General features: G+C 41.1%; 1 protein-coding gene across 1 annotated transcript; it reads right to left on the bottom strand.

Moving 5' to 3' along the window:
• Positions 1–5,747: 5,747 nt before the first annotated feature.
• Positions 5,748–18,285, bottom strand: LOC131228644 (flavonoid 3'-monooxygenase). The gene is made up of 2 exons (XM_058224450.1): positions 17,306–18,285; positions 5,748–6,587 (listed from the first exon to the last, which is right to left on the bottom strand). The coding sequence occupies exons 1-2, from the start codon at positions 18,203–18,205 to the stop codon at positions 5,934–5,936; spliced, it is 1,554 nt and encodes a 517-aa protein (XP_058080433.1). The 5' UTR covers positions 18,206–18,285; the 3' UTR covers positions 5,748–5,933.
• Between the last annotated feature and the right edge of the window lie 2,063 nt (positions 18,286–20,348).

Raw genomic sequence — 20,348 nt, 5'->3', positions numbered from 1 at the left:
TTGGAATCTTATTCTAGGTGTGCTTCTGTCTGACCATGAACAGGTTTTCCTACAGAGAAAGAAATAGGAATTTACATCTATTCATGCTTAAACATGGATGGAAAGATGTGATCCTTAAGATTTTTTTTCCAATTTCATCTTTTGTGATTCATAATCAAGATATTAGATGGTGGATGTGGATTTAAGTGGTTTGGTTGATTCTTAATGTCTATATATACATGATAATTGATGTGCATGCATTAGGGACAATTGATGTTAAGGAAAAAATCACTTGTGCTTAAAGGGAATTATACATCCTGTGTGCTTGAACAAGAACACATATTGTGCTTTATTTATTGAATGTATATCAATCTGAATTAGGATGAATCAACAAGTAAAACAAGAGTTAGGATAATTAGGGGTGGATTCAAAAGTCCTAGTGTTCTCCTTGAGTGAATTTTCCTTCTTGTTCTCAGTTATTTTTCATTGATTTTTGTTAGTTTACTTAATAACTAGCTAAACTATTTGTTAGATTAGTTAAGAAAAATCATAAAATTCGAATTGTGACAACCAGTCCTCGTGGGAACGATCTCGTAATACGTACCGTGTCTACACCTGATTCGTATACTTGCAAGTTTAAAATCAATTTAAATCAAGTTAGTTTAAATAAAACATCATAGAGCGATTCTAATCATCTATGCATTCAAGGCATCCCAGCTTAATGATTTTATATTAAGGTACTAGCTGCAGGATCCTTGAATGAGGAAGTTCATTCCCCAATCCACTCTATTGAATGTCAATAATGAGGGTGGATTGGAGGATGAACTTCCATGAGTGAAAAGGCATAGGATATATGATATAGGATTAAACACACAAAAGCACTCTTTATTTTCTCTACCAACAACTAAGGGCAATCTCTCATTAAATAGGCAAAAGGTTCCAACGAATATAAAACGGTCACATTTTTTACAGAGTTCGATATCATCGAGCAGGGTCAATATCATCGAGCGTATACTCTCGATAGCATCGACTGGCCGCTCGATGACACGAACTCAATTGTCAAATGCTTTTGAGATCTTTTGCCAACTGGTCAAGGAAATCGAATGAGTGTCGATGTCATCGATTTCGAACTCCGATTTCATCGACATGAGGTTCGATTCCTCAACATTTGAAAGTGTGAGAGCACTTGCCTTTGAAATATTTCAGGTATATGATATGATCGAGCATCACTCGATATCATCGGAATTTGAATATCGATGATATCGAGGGCAGTGTCGATTCATCGATAATTTTAAGAAATTTTCCTATAAGCTTGCTGGACAGTTTTTATCCACTTTCGATGACATCGACCATGCCTTGATATAATCGACATTTGAATATCGATTTTATCGAGTGACCCTCGATCCAAGAAAAACAACCTGAAAAACTTGCTGAATAGATATGTGTCACAATCTGATATCATCGAGATTTGAATTCCGAGAATATCGAGGAGCTCTTCGATATATCAAGGACTACATGATTTGCCTTAGTAGTATTTTGGACACAATAGACCTGATGTCGATTTTATCGAGTCTACTCGATGGACTCGAGTTTCAAATTTCGATGATATCGAACCATCTCTCGATATATCGATAATTCCATCTGGAGATCTTTGTGGTTGTTGGACATCTTATGTCTTCATTTCGATAATATCGAGTGAGCTTCGATGACAACGATAACAAGATTCGATTTCATCGATCCATGTATCGATAAATTGACAAAGAGTAGAAAACTTGAAGATTTTTCCTGAAGTTTGCGAAAGTTTTCTAACCACAAAACCTTAGGGTGTTCTATTCAATTTTAAGGGATTTACGTACCTGGTGTTTTGGAACATGGGATGTAAGGCTAAGATTTACCTGTGACGAGTTCGAGCACACATCCTGTTGAGGCAGATGCTTGATCAATCTTCCTATTAGGGCTCCTTTGTCTAGCTGACTCAACGATCATGCTAATTTATAAACCAGGGCACTTTTAATATAAACATCAAAGTGGAGCCCAGGAAAGTTTCAATGGTAAGAAAGTCTTTTTCTCGTTTTTCATCTTGTATGGCCCACTCAAGTTTTGAATACGTCTCATATTTTGTTATATGCCCTGAAATGATATCGCAAAACAGATGTAAGAGTGAATTTCTCACAAGCATCCCCGTGGACCCCAAATAGCATCCCAATAGCCATTTGCTACATGCGTTGGTAGCACGCAATCCCCTCTGTTTCTCCGGATGAAAGCCGATTGCATCCTACCCTGCCCATGAGCTTTGAGTGGGTACCATGATATATAGGTTATATCCACACCATTCGTACATTTTTCCATATCATGTCAGGATATGATCCAGAAAATTAGTCAAATACCAGAAACAGGTAGACCACACAATGGGAATTAAACTCTTACCATTGAAAACTTCCATCTAGAAATAAAAGTTTTGGATAAGTTGATATTTGTCCATGTAACTTTATGGATGGGTTGAATGGAAAATAAACATCACAGTGGGACCTAAAAAAGTTTCAACAGTGAGTATCATTATCACAGCTTCTTCATGTGGTGTGGTCCACTTGAGCTTTGGATCTGCCTCAAGTTTGTGATAATACCCTCAATTGATAAGGAAAAATGGATGGACAGTGTGGATAAAACCCATCAATCACTCTGGCCACTCAAAGCTCCTGCCCGTTCCGAGCGGGGGGGAATCGGATTGCGTTCTGAGTTATTCAGCTCTTATTGTACTGAGTAAACTTAGTTAGGCCCACCGTGAATGTATTTAATTTATCCACGCCATCTATCAGTTTTTCCAAATTATTTTAGTGGTTGAGCACAAAATTTAAGCATATCTAAAGCTCAAGCGAACTGGACCACAGGAAACAAAGGGAATGATGATTTCCACCGTTGAAACCTTCCTATGGCCCACAGTGATGTTTATTTGTCATCCAACCTGTTCATAAGACAAAAAAGACATGGATGAAGGAAAAAACCAAATATCAGCTTGATCCAAAACTTATTTAGCGTCTAAGAATTTTTATATGGTAAACATTCAATTCATACTGTTTTCTATGGTGTGGTCCACTTTAACTTTTTAAATGCTTTAATTTTTAGCTCATGCAATAAAATTATCTGTTAAGATGAATGAATCGGATTGAATAAAATACATAAATCACAGTGGGCCTCAAAGGTTTTACTCCCTACGCTCAAGGTACTGAGTTACCTAGTACGCAATTCGCTTCCAGCTGGGGGCAGGGGACGTGGATTTCCTTGGAAAGCCTTCGGCAGGAAGTTCATGCGCAAGGATGCTGGATGGGGCCACCATCATGTTTGTGGGAAATGTAATCACGTTCATCCATCTTCCGAGCTCATTGTAGTACAAAAGAAAAAAAAATAAAAAAATGAGGCGGATCCAAAACTCAAGTGGGCCACACGAGAGGGAAAAATGGGGAAAGAAATACTTACCGTTGAAACCTTTCTAGCTTCACCTTGATGTTTTTATGTCATCCAAACCGTTTATAATGTCTTTACCACTGGAATCAACTGAAAATACAAAAACTTTAGCTTCAAAGAGAGGTTTTATGGCCACAAGAATTTTTCAACGGTTCTCACTGAATTCTCACTGCTTCCTCTAGCGTGGCCCACTTGAATTTTGTATCCACCTCATTTTTTATCTAACATCCTAAAATGAGCGAGCTCGAAAAACTGATGATCGGAGTAGATTTCTCACAAACATGACTGTGGCCCCAACCAGCATCCTTGCGTAGGAACTTCCGCGTCCGGAGGTAGGACGTAATCTTCATCGTCTCTGGACGGACGCGGATTGCGTCCTACCCTCTTCCCGTCTCCAGTTGGTAACGGGTAAGAGATTTGAGTGGCCACCGTCATGTATGGGTCTTATCCACACCATCATTTTAGAGAAAAAATTAAAACTTAAGTAGATTCAAGGCTCAAGTGGACCACACCACAGGAAGCAGCGGTGGTAGTAATGATTCTCACCGTTGAAACTTTTCCAGGGCACATTGTTATTTTTATGTGCGATCCAATCTATTCATAAAGTTACATAAAACCTGGATGAGGAAAAAACACAAATATCTGCTCCATCCAAAACTTCTGGCGCCCCCATGAAGTTTTCAACGGTGAGAATTTAATCCCCATTGTGTAGTCTTCGTATGTCTTTGATCTGCCTCATTTTTTGCCTTATATCCTAAAATGATACGGAAAAATGGACGGACGGTGTGGATAACATCCATACATCACGGTGGCCACTCAAAGCTCCTGACCATTCCAAGCAGGAGACGGGCAGGGGTAGGACGCAATCCGCTCCCTGTCTTTCGCAGCAAGTTGCGGCCTTGTAAACATAGGCTGCCCACCATGATGTTTGTAAAAACTTTACCTGTTCATCCGTTTTTTGAGCTCATTTTTAGACTTTGAGACCAAAAAAGCAATATACAGTACTCAAGTGAGCCTCACTAAAGGAAAATACACCGTTCATAACATCCATGACATCATTCCTACTGGGATCCATGCTCTTTAACATTATTATAATAGTTATCACATCCGAAGTATCTACAGGTCAAGTTTGCACAACATCCAAGTTGTTCCAAATGTTGGCCCCACCGTGATGTTTACTTGACGTCCAACCAGTAGATTAGGTTATACAGACCAAGAATAGCAAAAAACAAATATCAGCTATATCCAAAAATTTGATAGCTCCAATAAGTTTTTAATGGCTAGAGTTCAATCAACAATGTATGGCCCACTTGAGATTTTGATGTACCTTAGTTTTGGATTCATACTATAAAATTATTTTTAAAAATGTATAAACAGTGTGAATTTATTACTAACATCTTAGTGGGACCCATTTAACATCCCAGCGAAACAACTTAATGTGAAAGGCTTTTATATATATATATATATATATATATATATATAATGTATGTTGAACATCAACACCGTGCATTTGAGGAGTCTCCTTTATATTATAGGGATATCCCAAAAATCAGCGGTGTACGGAACTCAAGTGGACCATACCATCTAAAATCATGTGAAGACATGCCTAAAACATATAAAAGCACTTGGTGGGGCCCAACTGAAATTTGGATGTGTCTTAAACTCCAAGTGGGACACACATAATGGATGGGCTGGCTTTGTGAACGACACTCGGTGGGCCTTAATGGAGGGTAACCCCTCTCAACTTTTGTATGTGGTGTGGCCCACACAAGTCACAGATTGACTTTATTTTTAAGCCCTAGGCCTACCATGGAATGGTGCATGTGACTGATGGGGTAGATGTTCGACACGGTGGCTACACACAGCTCGACCTCATGGGAAGTTCCCATGAGCTCGAATGCATAAAACTTTTCCCATATATATATATATATATATATATATATATATATATATATATATATATATATATATATATATATATAAATTTGCCGGGTCTAATCCATAGATTTGGCAAAAGCCATTGTATATTAGGGTACAATTGCCCTGTACCACAATACTGTACAGTGGATGGTTTTCACCCACCATATGGAGGATATAATTTTATAATCATGCTTCGTTGATGATCCTGATATTCAAATCTTGGATTTGAATTTGAATCATACATACACAATAACCCCTCAGCAAATGATCGAATAAGCTTGGCCTATGACACACGGCCGAAACAGTTCAAAATGAGGGCCACAATGAACCCAGGCCCCGCCCACTAATCCGATGGTTCTGAATGTTTTACAAGAGCCTGGCCCATCTCAAGCTGGCCAGCCCAGCATGTAAAGCAAATTTCCCTTAGGCAACAAACTTACACCAAAGTATCTTATTCTTCTAACGAAATGTAAAATGCGGTTCAGGTGAATATATCAACATGTAAAACACCCCGCACACGTACACACTAATAGAGCAGGTGATAAACATCACTGAAAAATAGCTACGTGCATTCAAGAGCACTGAGTCGCACCGTACACGTGCGGTTCTAGCCTTGGCAGAGGGCGTAAGGTCAAGGGCACAGCCCTCTGCAAGGTGAGCCCGTAAGCCTCATCCATGTTTAGTTTCTCGGCCACTTGGCCCTCTGGTAAGGCCCAGTTGAATGCATGGACCAAGGTTGCTGTCATGAAGTAGACCATGCGAAGGCCCAAGCTCATCCCGGCGCATATCCTCCGGCCCGCTCCGAACGGTATCACCTCGAAGTCATTGCCTCGAATGTCAATGTGGGCTTGAGGCGAACCAGGGAGGAACCGCTCGGGACAGAACTTGAGTGGCTCAGGCCACACGGCTGGGTCACGAGCGATGGCCCAAACATTGACCAAGAGTGTAGAGTTCTTGGGGATCAAGTAGCCATTGATTTCACAGTCCTCGGCGGCGATGCGAGGTAGGGAGAGAGGTGTTGAGGGGTGGAGCCGGAAGGTTTCCTTGATGACGGCGTTTAGGAAGGGCAGGTTGGCCAGGTCAGCTTCTGATACAAGTCGGGCCGAGCCCACTACTGAGTCCAGCTCGGCTTGGGCCTGGGCTAGGATCTTAGGATGACGAATGAGTTCCGCTAGGGCCCACTCCACTGTGCTTGACGACGTGTCCGTGCCAGCAGTGAACAAGTCCTGAAATTTACACCTGTCAGGATTTTACTAGGAAAGATGGATTTAGAAGGGGAGAAATTAGGGAAACGGATTGGCTACTCCAAGTGCCACCAGCCAATGGCTGGTGGTTGGTGCTCTGTGGGCCCCATTGAGACCGGCACCGAGAAGTTCGGTGTATCTTGTTATCTTGAGTCATCCGAAATGACTTGGACCAATGAGACCGGCACTGGAATTTCATGTGCCTTCAAAACAGACAATCCATACTCAATTATAATTTATAAGTAACTTATATATCGATCAGGTTCGAATTGGGTTGGACAACCCAAGACCTCAACTCGAGGTCAACCTAAGTTTTATCAGGTTGGTGTTTGTATAGCCCAAACCCAAAACTAAACTCAATACATCCTGCCCAAGCCCAACCCAACGTCGAGTTGAACCTGCCAGACTTTCAGGCCTAAGCCTCAAACGGCATGCATCCAAACAGGCCCAACTCGAGCACTTCCCCGCGCTCAGTCACCTGTTTCATTTCTCCCGCAAATGGTGAATGTGACGTTCGGATTTGGTAGTCCACTGCACCACCGTAAGTTTCGCCACCCATGGAAGAATGGAAGAAGGGATGAGGCCTACGTATATACGCATGAAAATGGCCCACCATGTACAAGGTCAGGCCATATTTAAGGGTAGGTCCCACCGCTTCCGCCAAATTATAAGCCCAAGGGAACAAATTTCTTTGGTAGTTCTCTGAAATGCTGGTGGTTTCACCCAATAGTCAACCATTGAGCACGTGCTTCCAGAGCCAACCTTGCTCTAACGAACCCGGAAGCGGATTGGCCGGTGTACCACACACCAGCTATATAGCTGGTGTAGGTACGTGTCCTTTGAAGACGAGCGCCGACGACTGGTGTACCACACACCAGCTATATAGCTGATGTAGGTACGTGTCCTGCGAAGACGAGCGCTGACGCTCCGCAAACTCTTTGTTTTACGAACGGTTCAAAGGAGATCAAAGTTACAAGGCCTCACAGTGATGTATTTGTTATATTCCACACCGTTTATCCATTTTTACATATCATTTTAGAGTACTAATCATATCCAAATATCAACTGGACCACACCACAAATAGTGGCGGAGATAATAATTTTTACTGTTAAAATTTTTGTAGGGCCCACCATAACGTTTATATTTTCCATCCAATCGGTTCACAAGGTTATGAGGACCTGGATTAAGAGGAAAAACAAATTTCATATTGATCCAAAAGTTTTGCGAACCCAAAAGGGTTTCAATGGCAGACGTTCAATCCCCCACTACCTTTTCATTGTGGTTCACTTGATCATTAGATCTGTCTTATTTTTCGTCTCAAGACTCACAACGAGTTCAGAAAATGGATGGACGGTTTGGATATAACACATACCTTATGATGATTGGACCCACAACTTTCTGACGTCAATACACCAGCTATATAGCTTGTGTGCAGTACACCAGCCAATCCGCTTCCAACGAACCTAAGGGACGTAAAAGTCGTGGATGCTCTGCCGTCCGCTTGATTGGGCTATTTCCTACCATGCATTTTGCAATCAATGAAATAACTCGGTATGAGAGGCAGGAAAGACGGGGTGTGGGCATAAGAACGGTCTGAAGGTTGTGCATGACAAAGGACGATTGTCAAGCTTAACAAGTGGAGACCGTGCTGAAAAGCTGTTCTGATGGTTTGGAAATTCCAACCTCCGGCTCAGGCATTTTTCATAACGGGCGTGGCCCACCTTTTTCACCGATGAGATGTTGTGAAAGTCCTACAATTTTCATGCCAAATCTCACTCTTCAACAAGGGTGACTTATCTTCCTTGCATGTGGTGCTGATATAAAGCAATCGAGACCATTCAAATTCTGGGTTTCATTGTGTAATCAATCAATCCTAACCATAGTGACTAGCAAATGAATCGTACAAAGTAGAATAATAAGTGGCTCAAACTTGAAAGGAAAATCATATAGATATTGCCTTCTTAGGTGAAATATCTCTGATATGAACGCATTCCTGCTGGGTCGGTGATTGGAGGGTCTAGATTGCAGGATTTGAAGATACCAATTTTAAAAGGTGGAAAACTAATGATGAAGAAGGGCATAAGATGGGCTTTTTTTGTGGGACGAATGTTGCTTTCAGAGACTCTTGTACCTTTCTGACCATGGTTGGAAAACCTAATTGAAAAGGACACATGGTATACCAAGGGAACAATACAACATCCTAAAGATCTTTCATGATATTTGGAGTTCGAGCAGCTGAGATGTATTTAAAAGTAAACTTAGTAGAGGCATCTAGGACATGGCGCAAAGATGTCTAAAAGATGACTGAACGGTTGAGAGATATTCGGAAATAAAACAAGCAGCCGATAGACGTACAAATGGAAAACAAGCAGTCGAGAGGCGTACAGAAGTAGAATGAATGGTCGAGAATCAGAACAAAGCTAATCAACATAAGAGAATTATAATAAAAAGAAGGATCTAGAGAATGACTTTTCAACAATCATAACCATTGTAGTAATAGAAAATGAATCTGAAAAAATAAGTTATAACATAACTCTATACATAGTAGAAGAAATCAACGGAGAATAATCAAACCAATCAATCAATCTCAAAATCAACTACAACAAATAAAAAAATAATCTATCAATTTATCTTTTATCTCAATTTATCTTAGGAGTAGCTGTAATTTTGAGCTATAATCTTTACTTGTAATTCAAATCTATGCTCATGCTGGATTTGTTCTCTATCCAATACCACGCGGTTCTTTCAAAAGACACGTTTTTATAATTTCTCCTACTAACCAATTGTGAGTTTTTCCTTTTTATTTGATTGCACTAATATTTTGAAAGTCCTTTCTCATGGAAAGCACAAAGCAACCCCTCTTCGGAGGAAGAGCCCATCCTCCGATTATTGCCTGATCATTAATAAATTCTTCAAGTGGTTGCATAACCAATCTTTTCAGAATCTAGTCATATATGTTCATTTGGACGTATTTGTTTATTTCGACGCTTAGGGTCGAAGTTGATCAATTTAGATCGAGCCGCATTATCGATTTTAGCACGCCCGCAACACTACACGTGACAGAAAGTAAATTGATCATTCAACATTTTTGACACGCTAGGTGGAATGATAAACTACTTCATTGCCATTAAAAAATCATTGTGCACCGTCTGTCTAACAATTTTGGCAAGTACCAATATTTTTGGCACGCCCTGTGGGATTGGAAAAGCTACTTGGCTGTCATCAATATTACTTTTATATCAATTGTGTAAAAAGAATACTTTTGACACAAGTACACTTATCGATGCAATGATTTCTCGGAATCATGAGCCAAAGACAAGTTCATCAAGTACCTTAGCAATTAGGTTTGCTACTAAATCTAGTAATCTTTCCATTAAACTGGAATATGACATCCTTATCTAAGGTTGAGCCTCTTGAGATTTTATCAGCTGCAATTCTCAATATGCAAAAGGATTTCAAAATATCGTTGAACAGTTATGAGTTCAAGTTGAAACTTTAGGCAAATGGATCTCTAGTAATACCGAAAACATGAATCGGATGATGGCTTTTTTTGTCGAAAAAAACACCTGTGATGCCTCAACAACAAGTCAATATTTTTTTTGTCAGAAATCTAGCACCAACATCATCAGTACAACATGTGGCGCCAACATCATATTCAACAGTACGGGTATCTCTTTCGCAACGGAATACGTCTCTTGCTATATAGGAAGTGTGGAATCTTTCGCCATGTGCTAAATTCAGGTGACCAAAATAGGAGGTCAAAAATGTTGTTCCTAAAGAAGGAAACCAGTGTATACATGAGGGGCAACCCTTGAGAATCTATTGTATCATGGAAGACAAAACCAGGTAGGTCTTGAACTACCTCCGACGGTCAAATCTTGCTATTTGAATCGTAACCAAATTATTTAAATGTTCTACAAAGTTGGAGGCCAAGTTCTCACTTGTATTACTACCTCGGTTAACCATAAGCCCTAATCAAAATGGGTTGATTAACAGTCTCCATTATTATGACCGACTTTACCGTTTTTTGATCAAGATGACCAAATTCAACCAAAGTAGTTAAATTTTCTATTTTTTTACCAAGATAGCCGAGTTCAATTAAGACAATTAAATTTACTATCTCTCGATTAAGACAACGGAGTTCAACTAAGATGACCAAATTTGTTATTTTTCGACCAAGATGACCGATTTCGACCAAATTAGTTGAATTTACTGTTTTTCAAGCAAGATAGCCGAATTTGCCATTTGTCGACTAAGACGGCCAAGTTCGACCAAACTGACCGAATTTGCCATTTTTTGACCAAGATATCCAAATTTATTATTTTTCAGCCAAAATGCCCAAGTTGACGAACTTTAATGTTTTTTTATCAAGATGGCCGAGTTCGACAAAGATTGTCGAAATTGATGTTTTTACACGGCTGAGCAGTCACATTTATTGCGCTAAATAACAAATCAACATCACATTCACCTTTTACCAAGGGCAAAGCGATGTGGAGGTAATGTTGTACCCTAATTCTGACCATTCTTTGGAAACCCAGTTGAAAAATGATGCAGGTTATAGTATAGGAAAGATATAGTATGCTAAAGATCTTCAAAGATACTTGAAGTGCTTTTTATAGAATTACAACTGTCAAAATGATAAGATAGAATAGCTGAGAGTTATTCAAAAGCAAACTAAAGAGACATCCAGGAGGCGACCGAGAGGTGTCCAAAAGTAAACCGAGCAGTCAAGAGGTGTCTAAAAGTAGACCAAGCTGTCAAGAAGCGTCTAGAAATGGAATGAGCGGCCAATAGGAGTACAAAATCAGAACAAGTGGCTAAGAAGTGTATGAAAGCAGAAAAGGTGGTCGAGAGGTGTTCAAAAATGGAACGAGCGGTCGAGATGTGTGCCGAATCAAAACACGCAGCCAATAAAAAAAAAATAATAATAATAAAAAAAAAAAAAAAGCTTGACTGACAGAAGATGAATAGTCACAAAATGGAAATATAACAAAAGAAGAATTTATGGAAAAAAATTTCAACTATCATAACCATAATAAAAGAAAGATTTGAAAAAACAAGCTGCAACGGAACTATATAACAAACAGAATAAATGAACAAAGAATAATCAAACCAACCAATAAACCAAACAATCAATATCAAAATCAACAACAATAAAAAACAATCTATTAATTTATCTTTTATCTTAATTTATTTTAAAAGTAGTAATAATTCTTAACTATAGTTTTTAATTATAATTTAAATCTACATTCATATGTTGAGTTTGTTTTCCATTCAATATCACATTATTCTTTCAAAATATGCATTTTTACTATTACTCTGAGTGATCCACTCACCCGTGTTATGAAAGATCTTTATTGACACCTTATTTAGGTGGAAGTGGAAGTTTGGATCGGCTGTATTATCGATCCTAGCACGGCCGTGTTCCATAGGGAAGCGGATTGCCTGGTGTACCACACAGCAGTTATATAGCTAGTGTATTAACGTCAGTGGGTCCCATCATGAGGTATGTGAGGTATGTGTTATATCTAAACCATTCTTCCATTTGGTGAGCACGTCTTAAGGCTTGAGCCGGAAAATAAGACAGATCTAAATATCAAGTGGACCACACTGCAAAAAGCAGTAGGGGATTGAACTATCTACCATTGAAACCCTTTTGGGGGTCAAAGAAGTTTTAGATTAATATGAAATTTGTTTTTCCTCTTCATGCATGTATCTGTGGCCTTATTAACAGATTGGATGGAAAATAAAAGTTATGGTGGGCCTTATGAATTTTTTAATGGTGAAAATCATTATCCTCGCTGCTATTTTTGGTGTGGTCCATTTAAGCTTTCCTATATGATTTTTTTTTTTCCTAATGCTTTAAAATAACCTCTAAAAATAGATAAACGGTGTGGATATAATAAATACATAGTTGTGGGGCCACGTAACTTTGATTTCCTTTGAACCGCTCGTACAACTCGGAGCTAGAGGAGTTTCCGAGCTCGTCTTCCAACACACCTATCTACACCATCATCTGTTTGTCAAAAGCACGACTTTCCTGCTTTTTTTTCGTAGTTTGCGGAACAGTGATTGGTCCATCTCAACCACCGAGCAAATACACAATCACATGGTCCAATCAAACTGCAACAACCACAATTTAATTTTGCTGCTTGACGCAAACAGAGAATCCGGTATTCCCATCAGTATAGCCGGTGCGTGGTACACCAGCCAATCAGCTTCCGTCGGATAGAGACAACTGACAGAAAGCGAACGCAACGTCCGATAGGGACACGTGACAGAAAGCAAACCGAGCGTCCCCGAACTGAGTTCAAAAATCATGCCGGTCCGAAACTCAGATATGCCCCACCACGTGAAAAGTGGGGATGGGGACGCCTGCCATAGTGAGGACGCGGATTCCTCCAAAGCCTTTCACGGGAACTTCGTACTACTTGAAAGTGAGGCAGAAATTTTTTTTTTTAAAAAAAAAAAAAAAAAAAAAAAAACCTTAAACCGTGAAACAATGAAGATTAAATGTCCACCGTTGACATATGTGTGGGGCCACGGAAGTTTTAGAAGAAGCTAATATTTTTTGTGTTTTCAATTCGTCCCAGCAAGAGTGACTTATCAACTACGTCGATGGCATATAAACACCGCAGGAGGTTTCAATGGTAGCCATTTCACTTGACACTTTTTCATGCCATTCAACACACTTGAGTTTTGAATCAACTTTATTTTTGGCCCATGTCCTAACATACTCTGGCAAAGCGGATTGTTCGGATAGCTTTCTCACAAACATCACAGTGGACCCCACCTAACTTGCGGTCGCATGAAGCTCCTGTCAAAAGCTTTCAGAGGTAATACTCAATCCACGTGGTACCCTTCCTGATGCGGCAGTGTTGTTAAGATGGCAGTCGCAAAGTAATTAGGCCGTGCCACCCAACAAGAAAAAAATACGGCCTGGTACATAGCACTAACACTGAGCCAATTTAAGAGTTTTCGGGTGTGATTTTACGTGGCTGCCATGATAGGGCCACCTGAATATTGAATTGAGTTGCTTTATCTCATGCACGGTTAATGTGGGGGTGATGTAAAAGATGGATGGTCCACCATTCACGAAACACAAATTGAATTCTTCTAGACCATACAATAAGTGGATCCCAAATGGAATTTTCCTTTTTTTTTTTTAAAAGGCAAAAATTGCTTCGCTATGGAAATAGTTGGCCAAAAAGGGTTGCCTGTTGATTTTCCGTATCTTTTCTAGAAGGGTAATTATTAGTAGCTCGTTTGAAAACCCGGATAAGTATTTCTGCCTCCAAAACTGGTTCAAAAACACTGACTTAAATTTGTAGGGCCCACTGTAATATATGTGACTTATCCGTGCCGTCCAACCATCTTACCAAAACATTTCGGGGCATGAGCCAAAAAACAAGGTGGATCCAAAACTCAAGTGGCCCACACCAAAGGAAATGACAACCTTAAAATGTTCACTGTTGACAATTGTTTCTTTACAAGATCCATATTAATGTTTACTAGTCACCGAACATGTTCACACACAGACACGGATAACAGGAAAACATAAATAAATTAGGTTAAGCAAAAATTTATGAGAGACTTAAAATTTATGAAGGACTTAAAAAGTTTTGAACAATAAGTGTTCAGTTTCGGCTAATCTACTTAACTTTGGATCTACTTCATTTTTTAAGTACCTGCTTCAATTTTGGACTCATGGAGATGGTGTGAATAAGCCGCATGCATAACAGTGGACCCCATATTTATTTCGCAACTGTCCTAGGCAGGATTAGGAAGTATTTGCATATTATTTGAAAAGTCAAACAGGCCCAAAGAAAAGTGAACTGCCACCGCGATGTCACTAGACCACGTCAAGGGCCACGATGGTTTCCTTACGTCATGATGCAGGCGGATTCAATGGCGGAGTAATTAGCTCTTTCTAGCGAGACGTTGAATTTATTAAATGCACAAGCGATTCAATGGATCCATGACTTGGGAAAATGATGTATTGTGGTTTGGAAACCGACTTGTCGGTGTGTCGACGTCACTAACGCAAACCTACCACGGATTAGCTTCCTGTTTTGTTTCACTTTTTTGAGCTCATTATAACGCATGAGACAAAATAAACAGGACATTAGACAAAATAAATAAATAAAATAAAATGAAATAGTGATTCGAAACGGGCTATAACTAAAATTTTCTCAAGGTCTATAGTAACGTATTCTGTCATGTTTTTTCTCTCTCCTGTGTTAGGCAGACTTATGAAGAGAAAACACAAAGATCGGCTTATTCCAAAACTTTTTTGGCCTTCAAAAAGATTTTTGGGTACGGTTTACCTCAGATCTGATGCCATAAATGAATAAAATAAATAAATAAAATAAAATGAAATAGAATAAAATTTTCTATTTTATTGAATGAACTACCAAACTGGGGAATCGGATTGGCTGGTGTACCACACACCACCAATCTGGCTGGGGTGTTAACGTCATCAAATTTTGTGAGTTACATTAGGGGAGGCATGTGTTTTATCTAAACCGTTTGTCCATTTGGCAAGCTGGTCATAAGGATTGAGCCCAAGATATGTGGAGAACACTGTACAAGCAGCTGGAGATTGAACTTCCACCATTGAAATTCTTCTGGGGTAATAAAGGTTTTGGATCAATATGATGTTTGTTTTTCTCTCATCATCTAGGTACGTGTGATCTTATGAAGATACTAGATAGAAAATAAACATAATGTATGCCCCATGAATGTTTCAAGGGTGAGAATTATTGTTCTCACTTTTATTGGTAGTGCCGTCCACTTGATATTTGGATATGACTCATTTTTGAAATCATGGTTTAAACTGAAATGGATGAACAGCATGGATATAATAAATAGGGATGCTACTTTGATCTCCTTTTGGACCGTTTGTACAACTTGGAGCCGAGGAGGGTGAGCGTCTTCGCACGTACCCATAGCCAATCCACGTCCACCAAACTGTGATGGACCAATCCGCGCCCCTTAAATGCGTCCGGTAGAGTTTCGCTTGATTGCAGAGTTTGTTTGACCATAAACACCCTTGTCGGCCCACATATAGCCTGTGTTTGGCATGAGCATGGGGAGGTGGATTGGCTGGTGTACCAAACACCAGCGATACAGCTAGTGTAGGTACGCGTCGTGTAAGACGAGCGCTGATGTTCCTCGAGCTCTGAGTTGTACGAACGGTTCAAAGGAGATCAAAATTGCGTGACCCCAAAACATAGTTATTATATCCACACCGTTCATCCATTTTTTGAGATCATTTTAGTGGGAAGCGGATTGGCTAGTGTACACACACCATATAGCTGCTGTAGGTATGTGTCGTGCGAAGACGAGCGACTGACTCTCCTTGAGCTCCGAGTTGTACCAGTGGTTCAAAGGAGATTAAAGCTACATGGCCCTCCAAGTGATGTATTTATTATATGTTCATTTATTTTCAGAGATCATTTTAGAGCATTGTCCAAGAACTGAATCATATTCAAAGATGAGATGGATCACACCACAAATAGCAGGGCCCACCATAACTTTTATTTTCCATCCAATCTGTCTGTAAGGTCACAAAGACCTAGATGAAGAGGAAAAATAAATTTCATACTGATACAAAACTTCTGTGGCACCAGAAAGGGTTTCATTGGTAGACGTTCAATCCCGACCACTTTTTGCAGTGTGGTCCACTTGATAATCATGTCTTATTTTTCATCTCAAGCGTTATGATACCACATAACTTGCTGAGGTCAATACACCAGTGATAGCTGGTGTGAGGTACACCACCCAATCCACTTCCATTTTAGTGCATGAATTAAAAAATGAATCGCATGGAAAGGTCAACTAGGCCCCGCCACAAATAGCAGCGGCGGTAATGATTTTCATCACTAAAACTTTCATAGGGCCCACCGTAAAGTTTATTTTCCATCCAAGCCTTTCATAAAATCACAAAGACATGGACGAAGAGTAAAAACAAATATCATACTCATCCAAAAATTCAGTGACCCCGAAAGGGTTTCAATGATAGACGTTCAATCCCCACTGCTTTTTGCAGTGTGGTCCACTTGATCTTTAGATCTGTCTTATTTTTGATATCAAGCCTTAAAGACGATCTCGCCAAATGGATGGACGGTTTGGATATAACACATACCTCATGATGGGACCCACGGAACTTACTGACGTCATTACACAGCTATATCGCTGGTGCGTGGTACACCAGCTAATCCGCTTCCATCTCATGCCTACCGTTCTGTGTGGCGTGGGCCACTTGAGTTGTTGATCCAGCGAACTCTTAGGCCCCACTGTGTAGATGGAGGATACTAAGCTCAGCTCAGATGATGCGCGCATCTGAGATTTTGATCGAACCCATGCCCTGCAGCACAGCAACCATGCTAGGGAAGCAGACTGACCGTGACCCCGGGCTAAGAAATAGGGGAGCGGAATAGGTGAGACCCCCACTCATCCAAGACGGTGCAGCCCTTAACGTGGGGTCCAGCTTGATGTATGTATTCTGTATCCATGCCGTCAATTCGTTTTTTCAGATCATTTTAGGGAATTATCCCAAAAATGAAACAAAATACAATTATCTGGAACATATCATAGGAAACTGTGGTGATTGACCATTAATAGGCCACACAAGTTTCTGAAGAGATCAGCAGGAAATCAGCGAGAAATCTAGAAAGAGAGTGAGAGAATAGACATACCAAAAGCAGCGCTTTGATCTCGGTGTCTGTCAACTTGCCGCTTCCCTCCGCCTCGTCCAGCTTCAAGTTCAAGCTCATCAAGACGCTCAACAGATCAGTGTGGGTCCCACCACTCTTACGGTGCTCGTCCATGATCCCGGACAGGAAGTCATCAAAGCGCTTGTGGAGCTTTTTCATCTTCCTCGCCACGCCCTGGAGGTCCAGCCAATCAAGGGCCGGGATGAAATCCCCCAGGTTGAAGACCCCCGCCAGCACCATCAGCTCTACCACCATCTCCTTAAACTCCCCTGCCTCCTTGTGGGCCCCACCACTCACCAGTTCCCCGAACACCCTCTTCCCTATCATAACCCTCCCCAGTGCGTTCGTCGTGCACACGTTCAACAGCTGCCCCACGTTCGCCAACGGCTCACCCGCCAGCGCACGTGTCAGCTTCCCCACCTCCTCCTCCCGCACGTGCCGGAAATCCTCTAGCGCCTTGGCGGAGAAGAGGTGCACTGCACAAACCTTCCTCAGCGCGCGCCACCTCGGCCCATACGGCGCGAAAACCAGGTCGTTGTAGTTGTAGGCGATGTGCTTCGCGCCCGAGTTCGGCGGTCGGCTCGAGAAATTGGCGTCGTGGTGCTTGAGGAACTGGGCCGCCACCGAGGATGACGCAGCAACGACCACGTGGACCGATCCCATCCGTAGATGGAAGAGCGGGCCGTACTTTCGGGCAAGGGCGGCGAGGGAGTGGTGGGGAACGAGGCCCAGCTGGGGGAGGTTGCCTAGGATCGGCCACCCTTTGGGACCCGGCGGGAAAGGGAGGCGGTGACGTTTAAGGAAGACAGTGCGCAGGTTAACGAGGAGGTAGACGAGGGTGGGTAAGAGAAGTGCGAAAAGCGTGAACTCGACAAGGGCCATCTTTTTACTTGTGGTGTGGATGGTGTGAGGGAGGGTCGTGGTGGTGTGAGTTATATAGGAAGCGGATTAGCTTCCTTACCACACACCACACACCTGGCTGGTGTGTGTACATTTCGTCCGAAGACGAGCGCTGAAAACTCCTCCAGCTCCGAGCTGTACTAATGGTTCAAATCTAAGGAGATCAAAGTTATATGGGCTCCACAACGAAGTATTTATTATATCTACACCGTTCATCCATTTTGGGAGATTATTTTAAATCATGATCCTAAAAATGATTCATATCCAAATCTCAAGTGGACTACACTACAAATAGAATTGGGGAGAATGATTCTCACCGTTAAAATATTCCTAGGACCAATGTAATGTTTATTTTCCTTCGAATCCGTTCATAGGGTCACAAAGACCCGGATGAAGAGGAAAAACAAATATCATATTGATCCAAAACTTATGTGACACTCAAAAACTTTCAATGGTAGACGTTCAATCCCCCCTGCATTTTACAGTGTGGTCCACTTGATCTTTTGATCTGACTTATTTTTCTGCTCAAGATTTACAACGATATATACAAATAGACGGACGGTTTGGATATAACACATAGATCATGGTGGGATCCACAGAACTTGGTGACATCAACACACCAGCCAGTTCGGTGGTGTGTGGTACACCAGCCAATCCGCTACCAGTTATATACGCGAGTGGCGATTGATACCTAACACCGCTTCCTAACATGCGCTGGGTGCGTCCGGGAGTTGGAACGTAGCTGCTGGTCTAGAAGTTGACTCGTGGAATGCGGAATCGTCAATACGTGGTTGTTCTGCTCGTGGTAGTTGGGGTCCTGGGAGAGGGTTTAGGTGGGAAACGGATTCGCTACTCCCCCTGTAGCCAGCCCAGTGGCTGATGGTCAGTACTCCGTGGGACCCACCGTGATGCATGTGTTTCGTCCATGCTGTTCATTTATTTTTAAAGATTATTTTAGGGCATGATTCCAAAAAGTAGAGGGTTATAAATCTCAGGTGGACCACACCACAAGAAAACAATAGTGATTGGATATCCATCATTAAAATCCTCCTAAGGCCCACTGTACTGTGCATTTGACATCCAATACATTGATTAGGTCATACAGACCTAGATGAAGGTTAAAAAACATAAGCTTGATTCAAAACTTTTATGGCCCAGAAAGTTTTTAATGATCAACATTCATCTAACACTGTTTCTTATAATGTGGTCCACTTGAGATTGGGACATACCTCATTTTTTGTCTCATACCTTAAAATCTTTAAATGATCTAGAAAAATATATAGGCAACGTGGATGATACACATACATCATGATGGGGCTCATAGAGCACCGACCACTAGCTAGGGGGAGTAGCCAATCCGTTTCCCTTGAGGTGGGTGGAGCTCGCCTTTGGTATAAACGGATTGGCTGCTCTGCTTGCCACTAGCCAGGTGGGTGGAGCTCTCCTTTGGTCGAAATGGATTGGCTACTCCGCTTGCCACTAACCTGGTGGTTAGTGGTCTGTGCTCTGTGGGTCCCACCATAATGTATGTCTTTTATCCATGCCGTTTATCCATTTTTTAGGTCATTTTAGGGCTTGAACCCAAAAATGAGAAGGATATAAATCTGGCGTGAACCACACCAATCGAAAACAATAGTGATTGGATATCCACCATTAAGATCATCCTGAGGCCCATTGTACTGTATATTTGACATCCAATCTGTTGATTAGGTCATATAGTCCTAGATGAAGGGGAAAAAAAAACAAAGATCAGCTTGATACAAGCTTTTATGGCCCCCAAACAAATTCTAATGGTTGACGTTCAATCAACATTGTTTCCTGTAATGTGGTCAACTTGAGATTGAGATATACTCATTTTTGGGCTAATACCATAAAATTATTTAGAAAAATAGATAAATGGCATGGATGAAACACATACATCATGGTGGGGCCCAAACAACATGACCACTAGCCATTGGCTAGTCGCAAGGGGAGTAGCCAATCCTCGTTCCCTTTGGTCCAACCATGTGATGACCCTGAAAATTTTGTGCCAAGACCCGAGTACTACCTCTATTTTCCTTAGAAGCTTTTTAGGGTAATTAGCGCTTAACTCGATTGCTTGTGAAATTTGCATCAATCACTTTAA

Source organism: Magnolia sinica, chromosome 16 (genome assembly GCF_029962835.1).
Source record: "Magnolia sinica isolate HGM2019 chromosome 16, MsV1, whole genome shotgun sequence".
Taxonomy (NCBI): Eukaryota; Viridiplantae; Streptophyta; class Magnoliopsida; order Magnoliales; family Magnoliaceae; genus Magnolia; species Magnolia sinica.
The sequence above is the reverse complement of the archived record's forward strand: the minus strand, read 5'-3'. Positions and strand labels throughout refer to the sequence as shown.

Bases quoted from the DNA above. Each gene is read 5' to 3' on its own strand.
- LOC131228644 (XM_058224450.1), bottom strand. From the start codon at position 18,205: ATGGCCCTTGTCGAGTTCACGCTTTTCGCACTTCTCTTACCCACCCTC. The intron at 6,588-17,305 runs GTATGTCTATTC...TGTAAATTTCAG, and splicing joins AGATCAAAGCGCTGCTTTTG to GACTTGTTCACTGCTGGCAC.